Here is a 27,820-nt window from a genome sequence, read left to right as displayed (position 1 = left end):
GGTCAGCATTGTATCCTTTTTTTTTTGTCAGTGGAGAATTTCTCAATTCACAATTGAAGCAGCATGCAAGCTTTTGAAGATGGAACGGTCCTCTCATTCCTTGCCTCGTTTTCTTTTTCTTTTTTTTTCCCTCCGTTTTCTTGGCAACGTAAACAAGTCACAATGTCTTGAGAAACGTGATATAGTAATTTAAACTGGGCGCAAATGACTGATCAGATTTTTTTTAATTGTTTACAAGGTCATGAATATGTTCAATAAATAGACTGTAGTATCACTTTTACTGTATAAACTTCATCTTTTTTTACATGCAGTCCATAAAATTTTCATTTGACGGAATAATTTACCCTGTTATGTATATATACAAATAGATATTTTCTCTTTATTCTCTTTTTTAAACTCTTCAATAAAATCTATACATTTTATACACTATCTCCCTCTTTTAATGGTCAATGTGCATACACATGAAGTGTCTATCCTTATAAACCGCCAGCCGATCTTCTTTTTGCTATCCATGGTGAGCGCTCGCACGTAGGACTGGGTTGTCCTGCATTGGGAATTATAATGCCGCTTGTCTATTCCTCTGCAGCCCTCCTTCGTGTACCCCGAGGAGCCGCATTTGGTCTCATAAAAGTATTGCTTCAGTTGGCCATTGGGGACGGGGACCTTTTCCATGACGGTAACTGTCTGCCCAGACATGTCTATCGCCGTCTTTTTATCCACAGCCGTCACCCACTGGCTAATACTGTCACACACGCTGAGCTCTCCGCGCCGCGAGGGGTCGGAGTGTCGCCGCACCCTCATGGACATGTTGGCGGCGTCCAGATAGTTTTTGTATTCCTCCAGAAGAAAGAGCAACGGCGGCTCCAAAGGCACTTGGTTGCTGATCATCACCCGCGAGTCGTACAGGTCGACATCCTTGGTCTCCGGGGCGACCACGGACGACGGGCCCCCACCTCCCTGGCTCTTATCGGCCCCCTGTCCCAGCTGCGCCGCCTCGCCATCCACTTCCAGTAGCTCCTCTATCACTTGCTCAAACGTGTCTGTGAGCGAGGGCAGTTCCACGCGCTGGCCCGGCCCGCCGCCACTCTGTGGAGTCCCGTGGCCCCGTGCGGCCGTCGCGGCGGCGCCCAAGTAGCCTTCCGTCCGATGGCCCCGCATGCCCGGGGCATCTCTCAGGGGCGCAGCTCTCATGCAACTGAAGTATGAAATAACCATAGTAAGGAACAGGATGGTCATCACTCTTCTAACCTGGTGGAACTGGAGAGGGAGAGAGAGAGAGAGAAAACATGGGGAAAGGACGGAGAGAGAGAGAGAGGAGACAACACCATTAATCAAAGAGCATTTTCTATAAAGTTAGCTTATCCTTGATCCAAACTGCACCATCTACACCTCTCCTCCACTCTTTGTAGAGCGAGCCAGTAGCTTTGATACAATCGCAGCATGTTTTTATTAAACTGATATTGGCACTGTGTCATCGGTGTTTTCAAATTGTTTGCAAACTGTAATCATTCTGTTCCTATGTGAGGTCTGGCTTCGATTCCTATTTGTTGGCAGCAATGCACAAAAGCTGTGCTGAGCATCAGAGGGGCTGCTTATTACAAAAGATAAGATTACACAAATAGATGTCAAAACATCATTACAAGGCTCGTTATTATTCATGCGCTTTTGTTTTTTTATGTTACTGTTGTGTTAACCTGCACAGTTTGTTCCTGAGTGTGCAGACGTGGAGTATTTTATAATGGCCAAAGCTGTCATTCATCTCTGGCTGCCTGAGTAATTGTCTTATCCCTTTTGAAAGCTCATGCCTCCCCCTTATGACTTTATACTTCACAGAAGACCCACTGCGTCTGGTAGTTACCTGGATTTCTGAACCCGACATTGAAAAATTGAAAGATGGGATACATTTTTCAGCTCCAGGAAAGTCGGAGCGAACAAAAGAAATGGCAAAATGTGGCCGTGAATTCACGCTGTCGCATTATCTTCTGTAACGTCGTCCACGACATTGCCACGCTAACATGAGTGTCAACACTTTCAGGAGCTTCGTGAAGCTCTGACCGACTGAGTGGGAAACGCTTCGCTTGTGTTTGTTCTGATAAACACCGACGTTAGAGCTATTGTTATTATTATTACCAAAAAAAAAAGAAACAAAACCCTGATCTGGGTTACACAGCAGAGCTTATAGTTATGAATGGGAACCGGGGTTTGTAAAGGGACACTGCTTGAATTTGGTAAATGGAGAGAGGAAGAGAGAGAGAGAGACAGAGAGAGAGAGAGAGAGAGAGAGGGAGGGAGAGAGAGAGAGAGAAAGCACTGCAGGATGAATTAACAGGATGTCATGAGGAAAGTGTATGACAGAGGGATGTGTCATCCTGCCTGCACAGTATCAGAGCGAAAGAGAAGCCGAGCGCTCGCCAGGGTTAACAAACAGCCGCAATGAGGCACGAGTCGCCGGGACACCGCGCACACATCCTTAATGACCAAAGTTTCGGAGCACATCTGCAAACTCTTACCTCTGAGAAGCTCTAAGATTCACAGCAAATCAATGAGCTGGTGGACATCCAACAGCCTGAGATATGAAGAAGGCAACCATAATGCAAGAAAAAAAAAAAAAAAGAAAAAAAAGAAAAACATGCAAGAAAACTAGATCTTGCTTTCCACAGGGGCTCATTTAAAAATAGCCTGGCTGAGGCTTTGACTGCACTCCGCATGTCCCAGCCTGACACAGGAAAACACGCCGAGCAAACACACTCCTGCCTCCACTCTGAATGGACACGAGGAGGACCTTTACAGTAGGGAGGAGCAAAACCCCACCTTAAAAGCATTTGTTTCATTCTTAATTGGTATCTGGGGCTGTGGCTGCAATTAACCGACACCGCCGTGACTGCCATAGAGATATCTGCTCTAAAAATAGACGTGCTGGGAGTCTCACAGTCTCTATTCAGAATATCACATCCTTCTTCTTAATGAGCCACTCATTCCCCGAGCTCAGTGACGTCCTCCTCCTGAGTGTGTGAGTGTGTGTGTGAGAGGGAGGGCATGGGGAGGGGCTGGCTTCTATGTGTTTTCACTGAGATGAGGGTATTTTTCCTCTCAGCAACTAAAACAACTATGAGAACAAAGCCAAACATAAAGAGATAATCCTCCATATGTCATGAAAATACTAGTAATAATTTGCTAATAACTGCTCAGAAGCAGGATTCTTATCCCACCACTAGTGTGAAGGTGTTGCTTCCAAGAACACGGTTTCTTTTTTCCTGCGAGGCTTCCCAGCACTGAAAATCACGTAGGTTTACGGGATTCGGGCCAGTCACCGGCTTTATGTGTAGGATGCATTTAGGCTGATATTATTATCAGCATCGTGCCTCAAATGGTTCCACTTCCACATGAGGGAAATGAAGGAAGAGGGCTGATTACTGTTAGGCGTCAAACTTCATGCTGGAAATGGTGCAGACGAAGAGTGCTGCATCTTCCGTAACAGACCACAGGGGTAATATTGCAGTAGCAGGGGGTGGAGAGAGTGCCAGCGTCATTTCGCAGCATAACAACCACAGATGACGTCTCTTCCAGGTCTCCATAGGGGAGAGGATGGAGGGGAGGAGGTTGCTGGGGGTAATGCCACTCAACATTGTGCAATTGCATGCCGTTCCCCCGGGTATCCTCACACCGGGAACAACAGATGATTTTATTTCTATCTCTGTGATTTCCTGTTTCCATCAGGACAATCAATATGGCTTATGCTCTCAATCAACATCCTGTTAAAACGCGATAAAGCCAATGAATCATTTAATTGCTATGGGACCGGCGGAGAATCTCTGGCTTATATCTGCTGGAGGCTAAATGTGACAAATGTTTGGTTTGCTGCTGTTTTATACATCTAGCGAAGGAACATTTTATGTGGATTTCGCAGTTAATAAAAGAAGTGGCTCGAGTGTTAACATAATGAGCATGAATAATGAAGCAAGAGAGGAATAAAACGGCTTTTCTTTTGAAGGAGCCTGCAGACTAGCTTTCTGACAATATGTTTGCTTAAAAAAAAAAAAGCGGTTTATTCTCCTTGTGTTGTTTGAAATTCATTGTTTGATGAAATCCTATAAAATAAATCCAACTTTCATGTAATGCACGGTAACATAAGCATAAAACACTAAGTACTGAGCCAATAATATGAGGTCGAGGGAAACAAAACCCGCAATAACTGCTGCTCAAACACGCTTTTTATTCAGGACAACGCACCTAGGGCATGAAACACCCTGAACAATGGGAGCAGGTGAGCCTGTGGACTCTGTCAACTGTTTGGCTTGGACATCTCCAGATGACCACCTGTTCGTCTGCTTTGAGAGCGCGGCTGTATGGCAGGGATATGTAACTTACCCTCGCATTTATTCTGTGTGCCAGGTGGGGATTAAAGTGATAAATGCCTGCTTTGACAGACGCTGAAAAGTTTCTCTAAAGCATGAAAGGACTAGCATGGCTAGTATTATTACACATTCAGCAATGCTCCCCAGCCTCCCTGCACATGTCAACACACTTTATGGCTCCATCTTTTCGTAACAGGCGTGCATGATATCTTATAAGCCATTACAGAGGGAAAGGAGCCGCGAGCGGGAGAAATGAACATGTGCTCAAGACATTTGAATGGAAAAGCGTGACCTATAGCAACATTTGTTCTCTGCCTCTACCACTGCTCCCTTGTGGGCTTCCGTCTTTGTTCAATTCCTCCAGAAGCGTGTGGGCCGGAGCTATTTACCTCGCAACACGTTTTGTCACATTCGACATATAAAGCACACAAAGCCAGAATGTACAAATTGGAACCAAAAAGAGCACCGCGGATAATTTGTAAACGCTCACCCGAAGCCCCCTTGTGCACCACAATGCTACAGTTAACACAGGAATTTGGATTTAATTGAGCCGGTGCTTGTAATGGCAGACACATGTGGAAGCTTGCTTCCTTGAGATCTGTTTTTAATCTGACGCAGCCTCGGAGCACGTTTGGTAATAGATGATCATCACTACGGATTATATTTGTCCTCCAGGCCAGCCCCAGCCACTGCCACAGAAAACCCAGCATTCAAATACCTGCTGAGTGATTTATGTTACCCAAATGAGCTGCTGCCTCCCTCCCTCACTGGGTGTGCAGCAGTGGACAACTGAAGGCAACCGAGAACCACAGAGCTAGAAAACCATGAATGAATCATCCATAAATGTGATAATCTCTTCATTTAGTCAAAAGTGCTCTAAAGGGGGAGCCGAATGCACAGTTTATTTTATCTCATGAATCACCAGCACTGGCACAAACTACTGAAACGACACCAGCGGCGAGCTGCGCAGGAGTTCCCAGCATTGAACACGAGAGGGCGCATGAGACCGTGAAATAGGAAGAGCTCCCTATCCTCTTCCCTTCTGAAGACAGAGAGAGACAGACAGGCAGACAGAAAGACAGACAGACAGGCAGGCAGGCAGGCAGACAGTGTTTTTTTCCAGGGCGCACAGACAGTTATGTTGTGCGTAACTACAATCTGCTATGAACTTCACTTGTGCGCCATTGAGTCACGATTCTAACTAAAAAAACCTGGCCCTAATTTTCATTTTTTGGGGAGGGAAACTTCATCATTAAACCATCATCTAGTCACTCGACCCTTTGCGCACGCCGCTATGATTCCACCAATAATTGTTGAACCAGATCCCTTCACGAGTAGCTGTCACAAAAGAGCCAGTTTTCCACCACTCCATAAAGCGGATTTTGGATTAATCCGTGTTTATTCTCAGAAGTTCATCGACACGCGCATGCAAGCCCCAAAGAGTCGACCCAGCGGCGTGTGTTGGCCGCCGGAGCTGGCCGTTTAGGTCTCGGGTTTCCTATAAAGTCTTAATGAGTTCATCAAAGTTTTCCCCCCTCCAAAACAACAGGACCAGAAACTGTCTGCAGTTGTTGTTTTCTTACTTATGGTGGACGGTCTGTGGTTGGATTAGCGAACCTAGACGAACACCCCGAAGTTAAGAGTTTATTGGCGCTGTTTATGCGCGTAAAGTTGTAAAAATGTCCAAACGCGGCTGATTTCATACAGACGCACGCTGGATTGTTTCCACTTTGCTACTCTGGAGGGTGGATAGAAAAAAAAAAGCTGCTAATGACCAGAAAGCTGCTCCAATAATGAAACAACAGCGTTTTCTTTCTCTCTCTCTCTCTCTCTCTTTGGAGATTACATCTGCTGAGCTGGTGCTCTCCACTGGAAACCCAATCAACATAATAACTCCGTTTTTTATTAATGAACGGGAGGATAAGGTTACACATATCCCCTCTCGGCCTGCGCCGATGTCTGTTCGCAGGATAACCGGACTTGATCGAGCTACTTTTAACCCCCTCCCTCCCTTTCCTCTTCATCCTCCACCTTCTCCCCTCACCCCCCCCCCACCCCCACCAACACACGCGCGCGAGCGCACACACATACACACACAGACACGCCAAGCTGTCTTTTTTTTTGTTTTCAAATCAAAAGCAGCATCAAAGCAAATACGAAAAGTGTTCAAAATAAGTTGTGTGAGAAGGAGCAGACGTACCTTTCACTGCCCAGTCGTAAAACAGACCATTCAACAGGACAGCAGTGTCATCTGGGATGTTTAGGACAACTCCCTGAGTAATTTACTTTAAGCGTTCTTGTTTTTCTTTCTTTCTTTCTTCTTTTTCTCTTTCCTCTCTGTTCTCTCCCAACAAAGCTTCGGGATATCTCTTCAGCTTTGGAGCAAATAGATTAAATTATTGATGGTGGAAATTGCATGGCGGAGGTAATGCACTCCCATGGCTGCGCGCCGCGGCTCCTTTGGAGATCGTCTGGAAGTGAAGTTGTCGCATGCTGAACCGCCGCTGCGGGTGAGAGAGAGAGGCAGAGAGAGAGAGAGAGAGCGGGAGAGAGAGAGAGCGAGAGAGGGAGAGAGACCTCTGGAGCTGAAATGAGGAGCCTCTTTGCAACTACAGTAACTTTACTACACAATGACGCTGCAACATGTGACCTGCCGCCGGCTGACTGGTCGCCACCAAACTCCTGTTTAAACAGCCCCGAGGCGGAACTATTAATGCGCGTTCAGTCAGCATTATGTGCTTTTTGTTCGTCCGCACGCCGCGCAGCCTGCATCCATAATGTCTGGCAGTATACAAAGCACAAACGAAGCCTCACCTCTTCCGTATTCCCTTCTCTTTTTTTTCACACGGCTTAAAGAAGTGGCATGTTTTGTTTTTTTTGAAGGGCTTTGCGTAACAGTGCGTCTACACCAAGTCGTGATACACAGCGTGCCATTTCGAGATGGCCTATTTGTGTAAAATTAGACATTCGGAGAATTATAAATAATCATTTCTTGTGCAGGTCTGCAGATAGAGGGGTGAGTCACATTATAAAAAAAAAAAAGGCTCAAGTGAAGGAGTCCTAAGTATTTGTCTGCGTTATTCCAGCATTTAATCTATTTTATATTACCCAAGCCTGTTTCCTGCATTATTGATGTGGAACCTGAGGGATGTCACACTCTTTTTGGAATTTGGATGCTGACAGTCAGCGGAGGCTACTAAAAAAAAAACGTGAACTTATTGAGACATCCTGCTTCTTCTCGTCTTAAAGTGAGCCGTCCCCTCGACAGATGGATGACTCCCCTGCAAGTGCTCTGCAGTGTAGTAACCAGCTTTCACAGGTTATTATAATCAAATGTCAGCCAAACAAACCTGTTTAAATTATACACAGAGAGCATCCGCAGACAATAACGCCACTTTGCTCCTTGATACTCTGTTTCCCCTCATCAGGAACAAACTGGGAACAATTCATTCCTTTTATAATGTAGAATTCAAATAAAGATGTCAGTGGAGGCGCAGCCTTTCAAAGGGTGATGAACGCTTGGAAATTCCACCTCTGATGAATACAAGAGTGAGCATAATGGAGAAATAGCAGCTCATTATCCCAGTGACTTGGCCCTGGTCCAGTGCAAAGATTTATTGTGATGTGTTTGCTATATTGCCATCATGATTCTTCCCTGCACGAGCTTATGAGCTGGAAAGCTCTTGTTTGGCATGTAGCAGTATGGGAGTGGATGCTCACACCTGCTTAATGAGTCACTCCCACCTCCAACACACCCAGGGACATGCCAAGATAGATATAGCCCTCCCCGAAGGCTCACAGGAGGTGAGGGCAAACTCTGGATGACAAAGAGTTGCATCAGCAATCACTGAGCGACATGACTCCGAAGAGGATTAAAAAAATGCACACTGCACAAGGGGGCTGTTCCAAACAAAGTAATTCATAAATAAATCACTTGGCATCTCATTAGAAGAGCAAAAAACAACAACATGGTCTCTCTCATTTCTGCAAATACAGCACAAGCGAAGGTGGCGTATCAAGAGAAGTCACTCTGGTCCGCATGTGTCCCAGGCAGCAAAGAGGCTGGATTTCTGAATGAAACAAATACAATTTCTAATAACTGTGGGAAAAAAAAAGGGGGGGGGGGGTGAGCTGTGAGGAGTGTTAAAATCCTTTTGAGTCATCCAGTTGAGCATCAAACAGAAGGACAGCAGTGGCCTGTTAAAAGACGACCAGGAGTCATTGTGAAAACTGCTAAACCACTATTTCACTGAGACTGAGGTGTTAGATTTCTAAAGGTTTAAGATTTCGGCGGCAGGAACAATGACTTCAAACCATCCGAGGTGTGGGGATGCGGTCCCATGTCCACGCATGCCATGTAGCAAATTTCTTCAGGTTTCCATTACCACACCACATCCATGGATAAACACATGTAATTTGCAGAAGGATCGCTCTCTCCTCACATTTTCCCCCGCTCACAACATTTTCTCTCTCTCTCTCTTTTTTTTGTGTTGTTTGCTGTTTGTGCAGCAGTAAAAAGAAACAACCACGGGAGCTGACAACACGACACACTTGTATAACCTTTCAAGGCTTCTCTTGCCTAATGCAGCACGATGCTGACAGGTCCGCACTGCCGAAAGCTTCACTTAACAACTGGAATTATGCCTCCTTGTGCAGGAGGAGAACCGTGCAGCGCGGACGAAGTGACATTTTGTGAAATGTCATTTTCACGGGGGATAAAGGAAGGCGACGAGGGTATTTTGATCAAAGCGAAATTGCATTCCTCCTGGAGGAGCGAACGCGTCAGCTGAGAAAACATTTCGTTATGAGGCGGGGGTGACGTCAAAGTGGCGGAGGGACGGGCTCCACAACAGTTGGGAGAAAGTCTAAATTGGTAAACACACGAACCGAGCGCAGGCCTCTTTTAATCAGATGTTGGAGTGAGAAGTTAATGTCATCCCTCCTGTGATGACAATAACCTTTAATGTAATCATCAGGCAGACAGCACACTCGTCCTCTAAGCCTCATATATACACTCCTCCCTCCACACCCTTGTACAGCTGATGCCTTATTCCTATAATGACCGCCTCTGTCTGTCTCGTTTATTCGCTCCAACATGGTTCAATGTGAAATGAAAGAAACCACGCATCACGCCACCGAACCATGTGAAAATGTCAGAATTTAAAGTTTGGAGGCTTCCACGCCAACAGTATCACTCAAGGAGCCGGCTAGCCCACCACCAAAAGCAGCCAAAAGAGATTTTAAATCTCAAAATTAAAGAGAGAATGAGACCGTCTCCATTCATCTCATAACTTTATCCACTGATTCTGGGTTCACATCATCCAGGCAGCACAAACCCGTGTTTTATTGTTTGTGGAAGTTGCTTGAATCCAGTGCTGCATGTTCACATGCTGAGAGGCACACTTGAATGCTTTGCTGGAATGATCGAACATTTCCGCTCACACGCGCGCGCGCACACACACACACACACACACACACACACACACACACACACACACACACACACACACACACACACACACACACACGCACGCACAGAGAGCATCGTGAATCTTCGTCTCCCGCAATGGTCCGACATGTAAAATATCTTTAGAGTAAGAATAACCACATTCCCGGTGTATTAATAACCGATCGTGGGCTTTATCGATGAAAAACGCCCCTGAATGACGGAATCGCGGATAATTAAAGGTTTGGAGGAAAAAAAAAGAAGAAAGAAAAAAAAAAAGAAACAGGCTCCAGACTTCGCCTCCTGCCAGAACTTGTTTAAACAAGCCTGCTAATTGGACGAAGGTGTCGGTGATGAAGATGATGGTGTGGTGACTAAAGCAATCGCGGCGATGGCGGCGGTGGCGCGCGATGTAGCCTACATTTCCATAATGATTAAGATGATTAATTTTCGCTCTAAATATATCGTGACGTCCGACGAGCCGTGAGCCGAGATTTCCGCCACCTCTCACCCAAAATAATCAATAGCCTGTTTATGATTTACACCCCGGCTCGGACAATGAGGCAAGTTATTGCATTTCATGAATGAAAGCGTTTCGGGGCAGAGTAGCCGGCGCGATCCCGAAACCGGGATGCATCTGGAAGAAAACACCCGGTGTTTCTATAAAAAGAAATTTCAGCGTCATTAATTTAAAACCAGATTTCGTCAAATCCCTTTAGCTTCCTGAATTGATCGCAACGGAGAGAAAGAAAGAAAGAAAAAAAAACCGACACACACAAAGGCCAACATTTACCAAATGAAAAAAAAAAATGAAACGAGAGAAACATTAGCTGCACGGATGATTTATTTCTGCATCTTGCACGTATTATTTCGTAAAAAAAAATTAAAACAGGCCTACCGAAAGAATTTCATCTGATTTTTTTTTTTTTGCAATGAAAACCTACCATCAGGTTTGTTATTGACGCCCACCTCAACTCTGCAGAGCTGAGAGTGCAGAGAGAGAGAGAGAGAGAGCGAGAGAGAGAGGGGAGATTCTCGGTAAAGATAACACACGCACGCACACAGGGGCGCGCGCGCGCCGGCGCACGCCCGCACACAAGCGCACGCAGCCCCATTTATGGACTGATCCGCTGACGTACATTGCAGAAAAGTGCTATAAAAAAACCTTCATACATACAAAGTGTGTCGTGCCACCCCACAACCCCTCCTAACCCGCCTCCGCTCATCCCTCCTCCTCCACCCAGCACGCCCACGCCCACACCATAATCCCACGTCTCAGTAGAAAAAAATAAATAAAATAAAATAAAAATAAAAAATACTGCTACATGGCCAGAAAATAGATATCCCGCAAATGAAATATTAAATTTACAAACAAATACAGAGATGGTGCAATAATAATGATGATAATAAAAGCTGAAATCCACCGACAGCAAAATGCGAAAGGAAATTTTCTACTTCTTTAAAAAACGACTATCAGTTCGTAAGATAAATTCCTGATCTGCCATAATTCCTGCAATCGATTGCTCGGTGGTATATTGCAGATTATTATGTTTGCGACGCAGTCGTCATTAAAGACGCGTTTTTATGAATGTCGGGCAGGCGGATAATAAGTAAGATGATCTACTTAGGTTTCAGTGTCTCGTAAAATGAGGAGTAATAGGTTGTAATACGCCGAAACCGATCAGCACACATTACATTGCTGGGTGGAAAAATGACCGAAAACGTTGCCGGAAAAAAAAAAAAAAGTCCCGTGATTCAAATGCAATCAGGGATTGACTGGATGCATTCGCATTGGAGTATTTATACGAAAAATGCAGCATGCATGAGGAATCTTGATTAAAACAGGACTGCCAGTGGGCGTTGGGGCTTTTCTCTTCTCTTCCTGATGTTTTTGCCATGCAATTGTTTCGTCTTGGATCACAAATCTTAAATCTTTGACCAAAGGAAAAAAAAAAAAGCAGAAGAAGAAGAAGCCGAGTGAAGGGGGAGAGAGGGGAGTGGATGAGTGAAGGATGTAGAGAGAGAGAGAGAGAGGGAGAGGGGGGGAAATAGACAATATCCACCGCTTCTGCATCGGTGCGAGACGAATTTTGAGGCTACAAGTCCTTCAGGAGAACAGAGAAATAAAATCCCACAGCAGTTTGGCGCGATGAACGCCTCAATCTAACAGCAGGCATGAGTGATTTTGACGCGTGACTTTAAATCAGAATAAAACATGGGGGGGGGGGGGGGGGGGGGGGGGGACGATGAGGAAGAAAAAAAAATAGATGCTTTCCGAACAATTGAATATCAAGCCATCTCATCTCTCTCCATCACATTCAGCCATAACATCTGTCAGTGGACGGACTCAGACCACGCCCATCTTCATTGTAATTTTACACAGGAATAATATCACAATTTGTCCTGCGTAACCGAGCCCGGGAAATCACACCATTCCCAACAATCTAGAATTAATTAATCGTTTCTCAACATAACCCCCCCACCCCCACTTTTTTTTTTTTTTTTTAATTATTCACTGGTAGTCTTGACAGGTCGCCACAGAGCCGTGTACAGACAAAAGAGGGGGTAGGGTAGCAGGTGAAGTGAAAAGCACCTTATGAATGAAACCGTGGAGCGGTCGTAGTAAAAACACAAGTGATTTGATGGCGATGACGGGAGGAGGGGGGGAGGGGGGGTGGAGGGAGGGGGCTGTGGTGGAGGTGGGGAGGGGGGGGGGTAAAGAGTAGGGCTATTTTTGGTCGATAACAAAATCCAGAGGGTTTGACATCAAGACAAAACATGAATGCAGCAGACCAAACAAGAAAAATAAGCGATAGATAGATAGATGGATAGATAGATAGATAGATAGATAGATAGATAGATAGATAGATAGATAGATAGATAGATAGATAGATAAATAGATAGATAGATGAATAGATAGATAGATAGATAGAGGATGGATGCTTTTCCCTGACAATTTGATGAAATGCACCAGCATCAGTACTCGGGCTGGAAGGATCACTGCAGCGTCTTAAGTCCCATATCGGGAGCATGATTAGGCACAACGCAACGATTACGCAAATTATGTTGCAGCAGGCAGTGTTCGGAAACTCCAAAAAACGCAAAAAAAAAAAAAAACTCTCTTTGTAGAGAGAGAGAGAGGGAGAGAGAGAGGAAAAAAACCCAAGCACGAAAACGAGTCCCGGCTGAAGCGTTTCACACGACTCAAAGCCAATGTGAATGTGCAGGCGCCGGTAATGTCGGGATATAACTTGAATTTTAAAGGCATACGAGGCGTTTGGTCCCCCGGATCGGATTTCTTTTCGGAGTTATTTCAGTCACTGATGTCCACAATTAAACACACAAGCGAAAGGCTGCATGCTGTAGTTTAAAAGCCGAAGTTCATATTGAGAGAAGCCAGGAGAAGCCCGTCAAGACAAGAATTTCTTTTATAAAAAAAAAAAAAAGAGGAAGAAGAAGAAGAGGAGGAAGATTGACATGAAAACAATGGATTGTGCTCTTACCTTTACAAGGGCTGACAACCACTATGTGCGTGGTTAGATCTCCGTGACCAAGACTTGCATGTCCCAAAGTTTAACGCAGTGTGGGGGGGCTTATAGGTACCGAGAATGTGGTGTGCAAAAGACCAGACGCCCTAACATTTCAACTTTCACAGTGCTCTACAAAAAACACATTTTAAAGCACGAGCTCCTCTAATGGCAAAGCGCCTTTCTCTCTGCCTCCTCTCTCTCTCTCTCTCTCTCTCTCTCTCTCTTGTTTTTTTTAAACAAACTGTTTTTTTCTCTCTCTCTCCTCTTTCTCTCTCTCTCTTTAGAATCCCGTTTATTTCCCGATTACAGACCACAGGCTCCTTCAGAATAAGCTTACCAAAAGTTGAAAAAACAATCCCAGGTTTGGCAAAGGGGGGCTGGGAAAAGAGAGAAAGAGAGTTGGCGTCCACTCGGCGTTTTAGTCCATGCACGACTCCGGTGCCTCTGTCCAACGTGCTGAAAGCATAACACAGCCAGGGTAACTATGAGGGGGCAAGAAAATATCTATATACTTTTGTTTGAGTGCCCACTTTAGACTGCTTTTTTTTTTTCTCCACTCTGCTGCTTCCCCGCGTCTTGTCACGTGTATTTTCCCACCCCTTGCCAAACCAGTCCTGTTAATATTTGATCACATATTGGTCGGACATTTCCTTCCAGGATAACAGCGCCTATATGACAAACGCCGGTTCACTCCAGTGTGCGGTCGCCTCAAAAGAAAGAAAGAAAGAAAGAAAGAAAGCAAGAAAGAAAGGCTACACTCTAACGCCGAATTGCAAAGTAACAACGCTGATGCTCAGCCCCGTTTGTCCCTAATGTCATGCTTATATGACAAGTGTCACAGGTAAGTGGCACATGTTGCTCGTGTGCATGTGTGTGTCTGTGTGTTTAAAGAATATACGAGAAAAAAAAACACACACACGCACACACACACACACACACACGGGCACCGCACTCCAGAAGAACACATACATGCATAAAATATAAAGCCCTCCACTGCCAGCAAGCAACACAGCAATCCAAGACAGTCTGTAAAGCCCACATCACATCCACACACAGCGCGCAGACACAAGGTAATATTTCCTTACCCCTCTCACTGTACCGGCATATCCTGAGCAGAGAAATGCCACACTGTCTTTTTCACACAAGCTCTCTCCACATCAGCCTCATAAGACATGGGGCTCGGCACTGAGTTTCTCAAGTAGCCACTGAGTCCAACCCTTCCAGCAATGCGCTGCCAGACTCAACAGCAAGCACGACTATTTACTGGTAATCATCATCCCTTATATGCTGTGTGTTTCCATTCCTACTTACCATTTTCCCCCTACGCTGTCCTGGAGATAGAAGTGTCTTAAAATCCACTCACTCCAACAGATGCTGGTAGGTAATGTGTCTTGTTTGAAGTCATCATATGAGAACTTCTGCTGTGCTCAGTAGATCGCCCACCACTTCGCTGACTTATGAATCTAATAACCCTTTGCAATATCGGCGTGCTTAAACTCTCTTAGGCAGCAACACCTTTGGTGGCTCTACAATCAAGACAAATATCAAGAAGCCCCGGCTTGTCAGGGAAGCTCGTTCAGATATACGTAACACCCTCGCCCGGACAACGCCATTAGGGGTCTTACGTGATTGAAATAAGCGACGGCAGCACAAGTTTATGGGGGTACTAGTTCCCGACAGATCGCAGCGAATCTGGAAAATCAGCCACCGGGAACAATGACAGAGGCATAAAACTTCGGAGACATAACCATATTCACGTGCTCGTTGTGTGTTTGTTTTGTGTGTTTGGTTTTTTTTTTTTTTCTAACGTTGTTAACTCCCTCTTTGGCGTGGGGCCATAGGCCCGTTACGCATCCGCACCACTGGTCATTTAGATTATTGTAACGCGGACGAAGCGGGTTTTACTAAACAAACACATTTCCAGCCCCTGTGCCTGCCTGTCAAGTTGCCGAGGAACTTGTTGCTGCTTAAAAAAAAAAGAGAAAGAAAGAAAGAAAGAAAGAAAGAAAGAAAGAAAGAAAGAAAGAAAGAAAGAAAGAAAGAAAGACCCCCCCCCTCCGCCTTTCACCTGGACCATCCACTCATTTATACTTACGTTGTCAAATTCTGTTGAAGTGCTGCGATATTATTGAGATTATACCTTTGTTTTTGCTTTTTTTTTTTTTCCTTCTCCCCCCCAAAAGCTGAAAACACGAATCAAAAAAAGTTAATCCACGTCCTGGAGAGGCGTATATTCACACCGGGAGAAGCGACCACCGCGGCTAAAGTCGGGGATGATACTTTTCGATCAGGGATATCTGGGAGTTCAAAGGCGAAATCTGTTTTCAGTAAAATTCCATCAGTTGCACTGCCAACACTCAGCCATCTGATTGTTATGCAGTGACGAAGCGCTGTGCTTGCAAGTGAAGCCCCAAATGTACTAAGTAACATGAGTAATAGGTGATATTTGCCTGACTCTTTGCCAGCATCCCAAACTTTCTAGCGTGCGTGTAAGAAAAGTGTCATTCTTGTGGTATAAATTACTTTTTTTGTCACAGTTTATGGAAATCACGCCGCAAGGGTGGCGCGTTATTGAAACCTGTAGGCGTGCGTCTGCAAAGAGACAATAGCAGCAATCTGACAAAACGCCTCGTGGACTTTCTCTCACAAAACAGGAGGGAGGAAGGAAAAAAATATATATAAGGAATAAAAAAAAAAAAAAGCACGCTCATCAAAGTGTTTTAGGAAACTCGATGCTTTCAGACCTGCGACTCTGGATTCATGGGGGGGAGGGGGAGGGGGGGGGGCAACGCCATAACAATGTCAACTCTTTTCCTGGACTTGTGACAGGCACTGATTTGAACATTCAATGTTTATGACTCACTGGGAAGTAGCTACATCTTTCATTTAAATCGGTGCTACTTGTCAATATTGTTCTAAACTTCAGTCTTTTTTTTTTTTTTTTTTGAAGGGAGGGGGGTGTTACAGCTTATTTTGGTGTGACTGCATGTATAATGTCAACCTGCTTCTAGAAGCAGTGCCCCCCCCAAAAAAACAAAAAAACAAAAAAAACAAAACAAAAAAAACAACAAAACATATAGCCTTTACAATTCATGTCAATACATTTCTGCCTGGAAGACACAAGATGGCATAATCACATAAAATTAGTGGCATTTTTTAGATGACTAACGCTACTTGGTGATAAATATGTCATTTTTCATGTACCGTGCAGGCAACAAGTGCCGGACTTGAGAGTCACACATAGCTTATTATCCTTGATCTCAGCCCTGGTAGGCTTTTCACACCAGGGCTACTCATTACAGCCGTCTGATAAAAAGGCAGTGATGTAAAGAGAGTGGTAACACGTTTCAGCCGGACGTGGATGAACATTCCCCCCTTTTTGAATCAGCTCGCATGATTAAATGATTAGGACGTGTGTGTCGTGTGTGTCCCATCACCTCTCCGGCTCCTACCATCATCCTACTGCCGGCCCTTTTCGCTTCCTGACGTGGTAACTTGACTTGCTCCTACTTGTGATGTTGTTAACACTTCCTCTGCTCCCACAGCTTTTCGCAGACTCCGTTACTGACTCATGCTCGTCCCTTTTCCACTAGCCGTGCCCTCCCCCGCACTCTTCACCACAATATCTTATGGCGGAGTCCGAGGTCACAGATCAATCGCTTCATCCCCTGGGCTGCATATGACTGCATGGCATTTTGCTCTGTGGTCTGCCAAGACACTTCACCTCTTTTGAGCTCACTCGTGGAACTTTAAAGCGTTTTGAGTGGAGCACATTTCGGCAGAGGGAGTGTTTTCAAGGCACGGTGCGGCCGGTGGGCTTGCACCGGTGTGATAAATGTGCACTGTTACAGGTGTTTTTTGGGTTTTTTTTTTTTTTTTTTTTCAAGAAAGTCCAACACTGAGTTCCATTCTGACGTGAAGCGGATTGAGGAAACACACCAAAAGCTTCTCAGTGCCACTCTGTGTTTGCCAGACTTTGTCACTTCAAGAAGTTTCAGCCCGTCTTTAACGTGTGATCAGATCCAACCCTTCCTGAGTCACTGCCAACACTCTTCCCATTAAAACTGCCCTCCAACTTAAAAAAAACAAGAAAAAAAAACAAAGATTGTTGAAGCCATTCTCACACTGTAGTGATCACACTGTCCTGTTTACATCTACTAATCACATCTGGACCCTGTCTGGTCTCAGGAATCATTAGTAAAACGCAGAGTGCCAGCCTAAAATTCTGAGTCTGTGAGCGCCGCCCTCCCCCTCACCGTGATGACAACTATTAAACCAGGGTGGATCCAGTCGGCACTGTGTGTATCATGACTCGGTCTTAATCTTTGTTCCATAAATATTGATAACAAGAGCCCCACGTCATGTGTTACTAGTACCTGCTGTTAAAAATAGAAGGCCTGCTGATGGCAGGTTATCTCTTACTGTCAGATCCCCCCACCCTTTGTATCTACAGGAAGTTGATCTCTGAGCCAAACAAAGAGACGTAAAACTGACAAATTCTCTGATTACACATCATTAAATCAAACTACTGAACCTCTCGTCTCTTATATTTGTACATTACTGGTCAAACAAAGTGTAGTTTTCAGAAATAAAGATTGGAGTGTAAAAATAAGTGTTTTCTTGATTAAAAATGAAGTTCTTCAAAAAATAATACACAGTAATTTTGTAATAAACCAGTCAAAATAGCTCACGGCCGTCACCCCGATGGAAATGGGGCGTACGTCTGTCATTCAGCGGAGCTTCAGAATATTTGTGTACAGTGAGGAATTAATTATCCGGCCCGGCCGGTGACTCACAGCTCAGGTCTTCAGAAAGCAATGCAGCCCGTAAATAATCGCCCCGCTGTCACCATACTTCACACTGATGGCGAGCCCCTGCGTTTGTGCTAATTTTCGCCGTTCTATGTATAGTGTGACGGACAGTGTCAGGATGACGGATATTTGGGTTGCCCCAGTGGTTCGGCAGGCTGAAATTGAACCGAGTGTGCCGGAGTGTCACTGAACGCTTGATTTCCATCTGTCTTTACTGCGTACAGCATCATCCGTCTCCCCACAACCACATTTTACCGGTTAAACACCGGGTGCCTATGTAAACCCTGTCTTTAGTGCCTGGGGGGAGAAACGTGGACCCCTGGGCGTGACACATAACTGCATTGATCTCCTAACTCTGACTAACCTCCGTCTGCTCAACAGCCCAGAGTGGAGGAAGCTGCCTGTCCGCCATTATCTTTATGACTGCCTGGGTTGAGACGGGCAATCTGGGCCCTGTCACTGGACCGCCAAGCTACAGCAGGCGATCGGGAGGGTATAAGCGCTCCACTTTGGATTTAAATGATCCAGAATATGTTAGATATGTCTCCTCTTTTGGCGAACAAGAGAGGCAAACACAGACATATGGATCCAGAGTTGTCTCAGATCAAAATATTGCTCCAGGGCCGTGACTTATTCATGACTGAAATGAATGCAATGTATTTTAATTCTGTAGCCTGATGCAATGAGACTGTGTGTGAGTATTTGTGTAAGCACAAGTGTGCATGGAGTGGTGCGAATTTGAATAGATATATTTGCATCTTGTTGCTTAGCCAAAGGCGTTATTGGTTCCCAGTGGTAGTGACCTGAAATTTTGCATGCACAGCAAACCCTGCAAATGGTAGCCTCTTTATGACCAGCCAAATATCGCACGGTAGAAGTCCAAGGCACTGACCTTCGATGCAGCACATATATGTAGCACATGTCGACGCAGATGTTCACATTTCATGATTGCCTCGCCTTTTCAGTTCTCCTTCCGAACTCTACGAGGAAAAGAGAAACAATGGAATCAGTGTCTGTGTTCAGTGCGTGGCGGTTCACACCGATCGCACGGTTCTGGGCATTAACATTCATTCCTGTCCGCATGCCACCCTGAACTTCACGTAGAGAAGGATTTCAGACATGCTGGAATGCAACGACAACAACAGCGACAAAAAAAAAAAAAAAAAAAAAAGACAGAGAAGACCACTGCGACAATAAAATATGTGGGTATTTTTATAGTTTGCAGATGTATGGAACTCACTCCGGAGCGGAGCTGCGTGCATACTCAGGAGGTAGGTGGTAGATGGCGAGCTCAGATATTCACTTGGCGTGATTCAGTCGGACACCGGTGAGGTGGACTGAAGCAGCGCGTGGTGTTGACCTTGTGAGAGATTTCTGAACTGGATATAGAGAACTCAAACACCTTCTTTCACTTAAGAAAATGTAGGCTGCTTTTATTTTTAGAGGTGCAGTTTTTTTTTTTTTTTTTTTTTAGAATAATGCAATGTTTAGGTTTCCAGTTTAACCACCAAATACCTTGCTGTGAAATCCAGGGTAAGCCCACTTAAAGCATACAGCCACCGAAGGTCAGTAACCTCATATCAGCATTACTGTGGCCTTAAAACAAAACTGTCCCCCCCCCCCCCCCCCCCCCCCCCCCCCTGTTTTTATGTAAAAGCCTTATTTCTGACCCCCATACTAAACTGTCTACGTGATGAATATAATCTTTATCTGCTTAAGCACTTGTGGGCGCCCAGAAATGGAGAGGTCAAGAGTTTTAGCGCTCTCACCGGTCGTCTGATGTAAAAAGACAGTGGCGGCAGCCTGCAGAGGAGGTGGAGGCTCGTGACTTGGAAGCTGGCAGTTCAAATCCCCGGGCTGACTGACGAAAGCTGCGTGGGGAAGCAACACGCCGCGCTCAGCCTCGACGGCGGCCATCGGAGCGGTGCTGCGTGGAGCGGAGTCCCAACTGTTGGGCGACGGCGGTGTAACACTTTGTGGCAGCCCGCCGGGCAGCTCTCAGGTGTGAGCGCACGGGCGCTTCTCCTCACCTCGTCTGCGCAAGCTTGCAGATTTTAGTCGAGTTTGGATTCGCACGCTACAAAAAAACACTGACACTTCACAGATCAAGAATGAAGCGTTTTGTTGTCGTCCAAATAAAGAGATTTTTAACACCACAATTAGAAAAAAAAATGCGACGCGACACCAACTTGGACAAGCTGCTGTTCTGAAAATAAAAGTCCTGATTGTACAGTTCCTCTTAGAAAATCACAACATCAATAATGAAAAATTAAAGAGTCTGCAAGAAATGTGAGCTTGCATTTTTTTTTTTTTTTCCCCCCAAGATTAAAGCGATATTTAACAAATGCAGAAATAACAAGGATGTATTGTGAGATGGGATTCAGGTTGGGTGTTAAGGGTTTTCCTGAGTTTGCAAGTTCTACCTTGTCTCTGATCTGGCTACCTTCTGCCGTCTAAAACCAAACATCTGGCTCTGAAGTGCAGGACGTGTGCCTGCTTCTCTGCTTGTCCTGCGATGAACCAGCAGACTGTGCAGTGCGTTCCGTACCGTTCTTCACCCACTGTCAGCTGGGACTGGCTCGAGCCCCTCTCCTAGCTGAGCTTCATGAAGCAGTATATAACATGAATGGAGGTCATAAATATGATTACATAAGGGATAATGAAAAAAATGTCAGAAAATTTCAGGAATTTCTTCACTTTTAGCCCTTTATTTGTTGTCCAATTGTTGTGTCAATTTTATGCTCATTTAAATGGCGAGTAAAGTTTACTGGGTCTTGACTGTATAGACAACCCAGTTAATTTAGCTATTTTTAAACACAAAGCCTGGCACATTAGTCCTGCGTGGGTCCAGTCGTCGCGCTAATCGAAGCGATAACGTGCCGATGCCCACAGGCCATCCCACCCTTTATCCGCCAAAGTCAGACAGGATACCCCATTACAGTTGACAGACAGACAGTAGGCACAAAGTTTAAAATAAAGGTCTTAAAGGGAATAAAAGCCTTGCAGTGAATGGTGAGGGAATTGTTTGGGATAATACAAAGGAGTGGGATTTCTTGTGTATTTCTCTGCGAGGGATATCCCAGCCAAAGTTTCTCTATACATCAAAGGGCCGCCGCAAATAAAAGCACACTTGTCAGGGGTGAACAAACTGCCTCCTTTGTGCCTTCTACCAACCAAATTCAGGCGCACAAAGCCTTTGGATGTACAACAGTGCAAAGAAGACATACTATTCAGATGACATGCTTTGCTCTCTGGTGGTTTGCTGTGTGCTTTTGTCTGCCCTGACCAGCACAGATATATAATATCACTGGATCAAAATCCTTTCAGTCCCTTTTACTGGCTGTTAAAGACTCCCGTTACACCCCCTCCCCCATACACTCCACTATTCTTTCTTTTCTTAAACAAAGTAAACTTGATGCAGCCAGATAACACTTGCAGCCCTCAGGCCTAATGCCCAAAAATGAGTCTCAGGTTCATTCCGTTGTCTTTTTTTTTTTTTTCCAGTCTTGCACACACTGTGGTCAGACAAACTGGACGCGTTTCACCATTAAGAGAGAAGTTTGTGACCTTTGGTTGCCCCTTTTTTTTTTTTTAAATATCTCTCACCTTCACCCTTTTTATTCTCCTAAAATAAACTGTACTCATGCATGTATCAACGTCTTGATGTCACTCATCGTGTTAAAATCTAATTTAAAAAAAACAGACGTTGATGTAGTGTAAACATGACACTGACACTGACAGTGGCACACACACACACACACACAAACAAAATACAAGGAAAAAGACAAAGTAAAAAAACAGAATAAAGCTTTACTAACTATTCCCTCAATTAAAAATAATTCTATTCTTCACTGTTTTCACAAATGGGTGAAACAGAAATGTCTGCAAAGATGAATCTGAGCTGAACACAAAAGAGACAGTGTTTCATATAAAGCAGGGGCGGACCGTGAGAGAAGAGGGCCCTGGACTCAGACAGTGAGAAGACCCCCTGCTGACACAGTCCCTGTGTTTTACCTGTTGATGCATGTTTTCTGTAAATTTGCTTCATTAATTTGCTGTTCAGATATTCTGTATTTCAACTTTGGTTGTTATGTTGCTTCATAACTATATTTGGTCTTTCATGCTTCATTTTTCTTGACTACTTCTTTTGGTTGTTTGTTATGTTATAGTTCAGGAAACAAGTGAATATTTGAGCCAGTCTGGTGAGATATTCTTGTTTATTTACTGTTAATACCAATCTACTGAAGCATATTTATTACACATGTATCTGTGAAATGTCCCATTTACTTGAGTATGTCAGGATTTTCCTTGAGTGGGAGCAGACATGCGGCAGAGCGCTGAATAATAATATTTGCCGTCTTCCACCACGTCCACACCGGCTGAAGGACTCCACAACGCACCGATTCTCCATCTTCTTCTCCTTATCAAGCGTTTTCCTATCAGCCGACCTCCACCAGCTTCCTAATTGTGAGACCCAGCATGCGGGCGTGGCCGAGAAATCATACTCTGACTGTGCGGCGTGTTTATTGACCCTCACGCACTATTTTCGCAGGATTTTGTTGAAAATATGTTTGAGGAAAATGTCAAGCTACACCTGAATCTGCTGAGAGACACAATAGTGAGAGCCAGGGCTTCACTCTGCCTTAAGATTTCAGTGTGTTGGAAAAAAAAAAAAAAAAGAAAAAAAGAAAAAAAAAATCTCTGAGTGAATGCAATGACTCATCACCAGGGTCATTTGCCTTTCACTGCAAATGAGTGTGGGTGTCTGCCTAACTTGCAGTTATAAGCTGGATATTGTTTTTTAATCATTGGAGAAAGAAAGATAGGGTGAAAAAGAGAGACCGAGTGTTGGTGCGTACAGTATGCATGAACCAACGTGTGTGTGTGTGTGTGTGTGTGTGTGTGTGTGTGTGTGTGTGTGTGTGTGTGTGTGTGTGTGTGCGTGCGTGCGTGCGTGTGGCTGCGCACAGTATGTGTGTCGGAGAGACAAAGACGAAGGGCCACATTTCGTGTCTTTGAGATGCATTGTGCGCCCGGAGAACACGCGTGTTATTATCAACAGACGCTCTGGCCTGGAAGAGCAGCTTCCTGTCCTTTGACAGAGGAGCCCTGTGTGTGAGGGCTCGCTCTCTCTCTCTCTCTCTCTCTCTCTCTCTCTCCCTGACATGTGTGCGAAGGAGGAACACGCAGAAAGTGGGAGGAGATATGAAAAAGCGTGGCTAGTGGCGCCTTCCGCACTAAGTCCATACACTTACCAAACGCTGGTTTCAAGTGATATCCTTTCTCTCTCTCTTTTTTTTTTTTGTTACCCCTTCCCATCTTCCAAAAGCAGGTGCAAGGTTTTTTTTTTTTCCTTCTCAAGTTTTTAAAATTAAAGGCGAAGGTAGGCAGGAGAAAATTTAATTAACCTCTATCTGCAGAAATCCAGCCCACATACAGCTATATCCATGGTAACACTTCATTTAAGCGGGTGTGCACGAGGCTGGCATCACACTGCCATGAGAACTCTCCTGAAAACTAACATGATCACAGTTTAACTTTCTGGCTGTTTATAGTCACCGCCACAACGCCTTGTTGAATTTAAGTCTCCCAGAATATCAGCGGGATCTCAGCGTGTTTTGAATTTTTTTGACATCATTTCTGTTTACCTTGAGAATTTTGGAGTTTCTTCCAGCAACATTTAAAAAAATGGAGGTTTGGATTTTTTTCGGTGACGTGGATTTCATGTTTTGGAGAAGACCATGCGTGATGCCCTTGTAGGTGAACACACATGGTCTGTTCCAGAGTGAAAGAATAACAAAACCATTTCCCATTTTCCAATTAACGACGATGCTGAATCTTTCTTTCTGGCTTCGAGGGCTTTTCATTCATGCGGCCAACAAATACACATTTAAAAACAATCCTCTTTGCTCAATCAGTCAGGTTAACCTTGTGGAGCTGGCATCTCCGACTGGAACATTTAGCAGCTGCTGAATAGAATGAGCCTTTTTTTTTTTGGGTGTTTGTAGTTTTTTGTTTCAATGCAATTGATATCACATTGTAGTATTTAGATTGTTATAGATCAACAACTGAATGTACACTTTTTGTACGGCTTTTGTGATTATGTCAAGACTGCAGAGACGTACGAAAACCCCACGATGATATGAAATAAATGCTAAATTCACTTCTGTAACACTGTTAAAAGGTTAAAGTTACTCAGCTCAAGTATTACAGAAGACTCTTCAATGAAATTACAGTGAACTGAACTAAACTAGAAGAGGTTTATGTTGACATGTTATGGAAAACCCAAAACGGCACAGCGCGCGTTCAAAACTGTGAATTCATTATTCGATCACAAAAGTGAGTAAACTGCTGAATGGATTAAGTTGCAGAACATTCGCTCAACTCTGACTCTCTGATGGTGAGACCACAGGTAACGCAAACTCACACTTTCAGCAAAGAGACGCTGTAAATGTGGTTTTCCCAAAAGAAGATTCACAGCTAAAACGAACACTACATGCCACTGTAAACTCATCGGTGGTTTCCCATCAGTGAAAAAAGAAAGACGCAAAAAGCATAGTCATACTTGTGAAAACACTCTCTTTTGTTGATTTTGAAGTGCTGCAGATTACAGTCCAGCACTCGGTCCAGATTTACCTGGATCAAAACCGACTTTAACACGAACCTATTACAATGTGCTGTGCTTCAAGAAACACGCCAGAGGAATTGTTTTAGCCACTTTTAGAAAACAGAAGTGAATAGCCATAATAAACCCTCACTCTGTACTCAATAAGGCTTTGAATGATTTCCCAAAACAGCGATACGTCCCTGAAAGTCGGCTCCACCGCGACTGCTTCACTAGTTACTGACGATAAAGTCGTTACCAGTGAAATAACTTTATTGCTTCATCCTGAATTCAGATGACGGTGAGCAGGAATAGAAACTGGGGAAAAATAGACTTTAAAACCAAGGGTGCTCAACATAAGGCCCACAGGCCAAAATTAGCCCAGAAAAGGCTGCATTCTGGCCCAACGCAATTTTTTTTTTTTTTTTTTTTTTTTTTGTTACCCTAAACAGATTTTTTAAGAGTAGCAGACAACAGTGAGCCCCAAAGCCATGTGGTCAGGATGGGTTTGTAATAACATCCATAATGGAACAATTAAAGAAAACCTTTTGAAATTTCACTGTATTTTACAACAGAATTTTTCATCACTCATCTAAACAGTGTGAAATGAGAAACTTCACGGAGAGAAAGTGGTGAGAATGGAATAAATCTGTCAGTAGGAAGGCCATTTGAACACTTGAAATCTGAATCTAAATGCTCTAATTTGAAATTAGACCATTTAAACAATGTGATACTATAGAGCAAAAAGAAAACTGACTCTTTTTGAAGAAGTTAGTGCTTCAATATGATTTGCTTCCCTGTTACTAATCAGTGAACACAGTGTTTATTAGAGGAAGTCCATTTTATAATCCTGAAAACGCCTCAGCCTTCAGCCACGCAGAAGACGTCAACCGAAGGGAAATGAATGCTTTTTCATTCATTTAACTTCATTAAAGATTCTACTTTTCTGCAGCTGGCCGGGCTAATTAAGTCTGGACGTTTTTAATCTTCACAATGACAAACACCGTCACCTCCCGTTTCAAACATGTACGAGCAGTAAATATTCTAAAAACAAAAGAAAAAGGGGGGAAAACGTGACAAATGCATGCTGGGAATGGATACTTTCCTATGCAAGAGATTACCTCTTTCACTAAAATTCTGTGTTTCTTTTCAGTTCAACCAGGATTCAGAAACCAAAAACAACCCTGAACAGAGCTTTTTTCAGAACCAATAAATATTGATCAGAATGAGCGAATTCCTGAAAGAGATTAACAATTAAAGTAACACTTTCTTCCAAATATAATTATGAAGTATAACATATTTCTACTGCCCAAACTAGTAACTCTAAACTCACAGGAGAAAAAAAAACCTTTTTCAAAGAGCAAACTGAAGGAATAATGAACACCTACCATTGAAATAGGAGGTGAATTATATTTCTGTGTGAGGAAGAAAAAGAAGAGCTCCTAAAAGAAAACAGAAAAAAAAAAAAGAGAAGATGAGACACATTATTGACTTGTAGCTTCTCCAAAGTCTGAGCTGACCACACGAGCTTTAATATCATCATTTTTATGATCATCATTAGGCTAAAAGTTGGAAGTTCTGATATCGTGCAGCCGGAGACAGGTGCAGCGGTGCTGCAGCGGCGATGCACAGTGTGTCCACGCCCACACACACACAGCCCGGAGAGGAGGGCTCATCAGGAGAAGCCGGCGAAAACACCTGAGTGGGCGGAACACGGCCGCGGCTCCAACTTCATTTCAAACAAAACCAATAGGCCCCGGTAAAAAGTTGCAAAATGAAACAGGATGTTGGGACGGAGAAGGGAGCCGACGCCGCAGGAAGTCAGAGGAGGGCGGCTGCTTAAACTCTGCCTTCTTCACCTAATGGTCTGCCTGGCTGCTGTTTCCAAAGTAGCCAAAAATAATTCTCTGCATCGGGGGAATCCCAAACTACGGACAGCAAGACGAACGAGAAGAAGCTGAAGAGTCACAGCACAGATTTCTAATATTTACTTTTCGCTTTCAAAGTAACAATTTCAGGTAGTTGAAAGGCTGTCACGGTGTTTTCACACCAGGTTCTTTAAAACTGGAGTCTTGATGCCGATTTCAAGACTCATCTCTGCTTCTCTTGAAGCTTCTTGAAGCGTGAAGACAATGGAGAGTGGAACGAGTGTCCTCTTCATTAGAATATCCAAAACAAAAGCAGGAAGGACGTAAGCCGAAGGAGTACTCTGCTGTAAAGTTGGCTGTAAGAACTGTATCATAGGATTTCATGCTACGCTTTTTTTCCCCCGCCCGTTTTCACTGTGGATTATGAAGGCACGAGTTATAATCCTAATTTTGCTCTGTACAGATTAATCTGGATCCAACGCACTGTGATAAGCTTTAATCACTCCTTTTGTTTCCGGTTCTGTCCACGCCGCGCCTGGCCTTTTGCCCGCTCTCAGCTGGAATGGGTCTCGGACGCTCCGCACCCCAACTCGTACCATCGGGTTTGGAAAGACGTTTGGACGGATGTGGCAACAAATAAAGGCTGGAAGCAGTTAAAGGCTTGTTTTGGACAAACACAAATCTGAAAAAGTTACATCTTCGCGTAACGCCAAAGTGAAGTCTCGTTCTCAAGTAAGAACGCCGGAGCGAGAAAGAGGGCAAAAAATTTCACCACAAGGACTAATATAGTCCAATTTACGTCAAAGAACACAGACAAAGCTCTTATAGACGCATTAACGGAAGCCGTTTCATCACGCTGAGAGAGAAATCCCCCTCATTAGCGACAAACTTTATAAGGTAAACAGCTGGAGTAAAGACGACAGAGCGGCGGGGCGCTGCAAACTAATGAGGATCAGGGGAGGATTTTACAGGAGCGTTTGAAGGGAACAGGTGCAACAGACTGCTGGGAAATCAAAGATCATTTTGAATGTCCGCATATTCCCTCGCCATGCCGAGGAGTGGAGCCACACGCGCGCTCATGTGCAGCCTTTCCTGGAAGTTGCGGCGAACGGTAATGAGCACCGCTGCATGCACTGTGTAATACCAGTAGGTGTTGGGACTTAACCCGTCTCCATGCATTGCTGCAATGATGACAAATTGCTGTGT

At 44.3% G+C, this 27,820-nt stretch overlaps 1 protein-coding gene across 9 annotated transcripts; it reads right to left on the bottom strand.

Annotated features, from left to right (window-relative positions):
* On the bottom strand, positions 1-26,190 carry bdnf (brain-derived neurotrophic factor). 9 transcript variants are annotated; one of them, XM_030096988.1, is made up of 3 exons: positions 26,135-26,190; positions 19,035-19,122; positions 1-1,257 (listed from the first exon to the last, which is right to left on the bottom strand). In XM_030096988.1, the coding sequence occupies exons 2-3, from the start codon at positions 19,086-19,088 to the stop codon at positions 427-429; spliced, it is 885 nt and encodes a 294-aa protein (XP_029952848.1). In that variant the 5' UTR covers positions 19,089-19,122; positions 26,135-26,190; the 3' UTR covers positions 1-426. The 9 variants fall into 9 exon arrangements, with proteins under 9 accessions (XP_029952848.1, XP_029953202.1, XP_029952929.1 ...); XM_030097342.1 differs by lacking the exons at positions 19,035-19,122; positions 26,135-26,190 and adding exons at positions 13,669-13,787; positions 14,643-15,001; XM_030097069.1 differs by lacking the exon at positions 26,135-26,190 and having other exon boundaries at positions 19,035-19,134.
* Between the last annotated feature and the right edge of the window lie 1,630 nt (positions 26,191-27,820).

Source organism: Salarias fasciatus, chromosome 1 (assembly GCF_902148845.1).
Source record: "Salarias fasciatus chromosome 1, fSalaFa1.1, whole genome shotgun sequence".
NCBI classification, from domain to species: domain Eukaryota; kingdom Metazoa; phylum Chordata; class Actinopteri; order Blenniiformes; family Blenniidae; genus Salarias; species Salarias fasciatus.
This window is presented reverse-complemented; position numbering and strand designations above follow the sequence as displayed.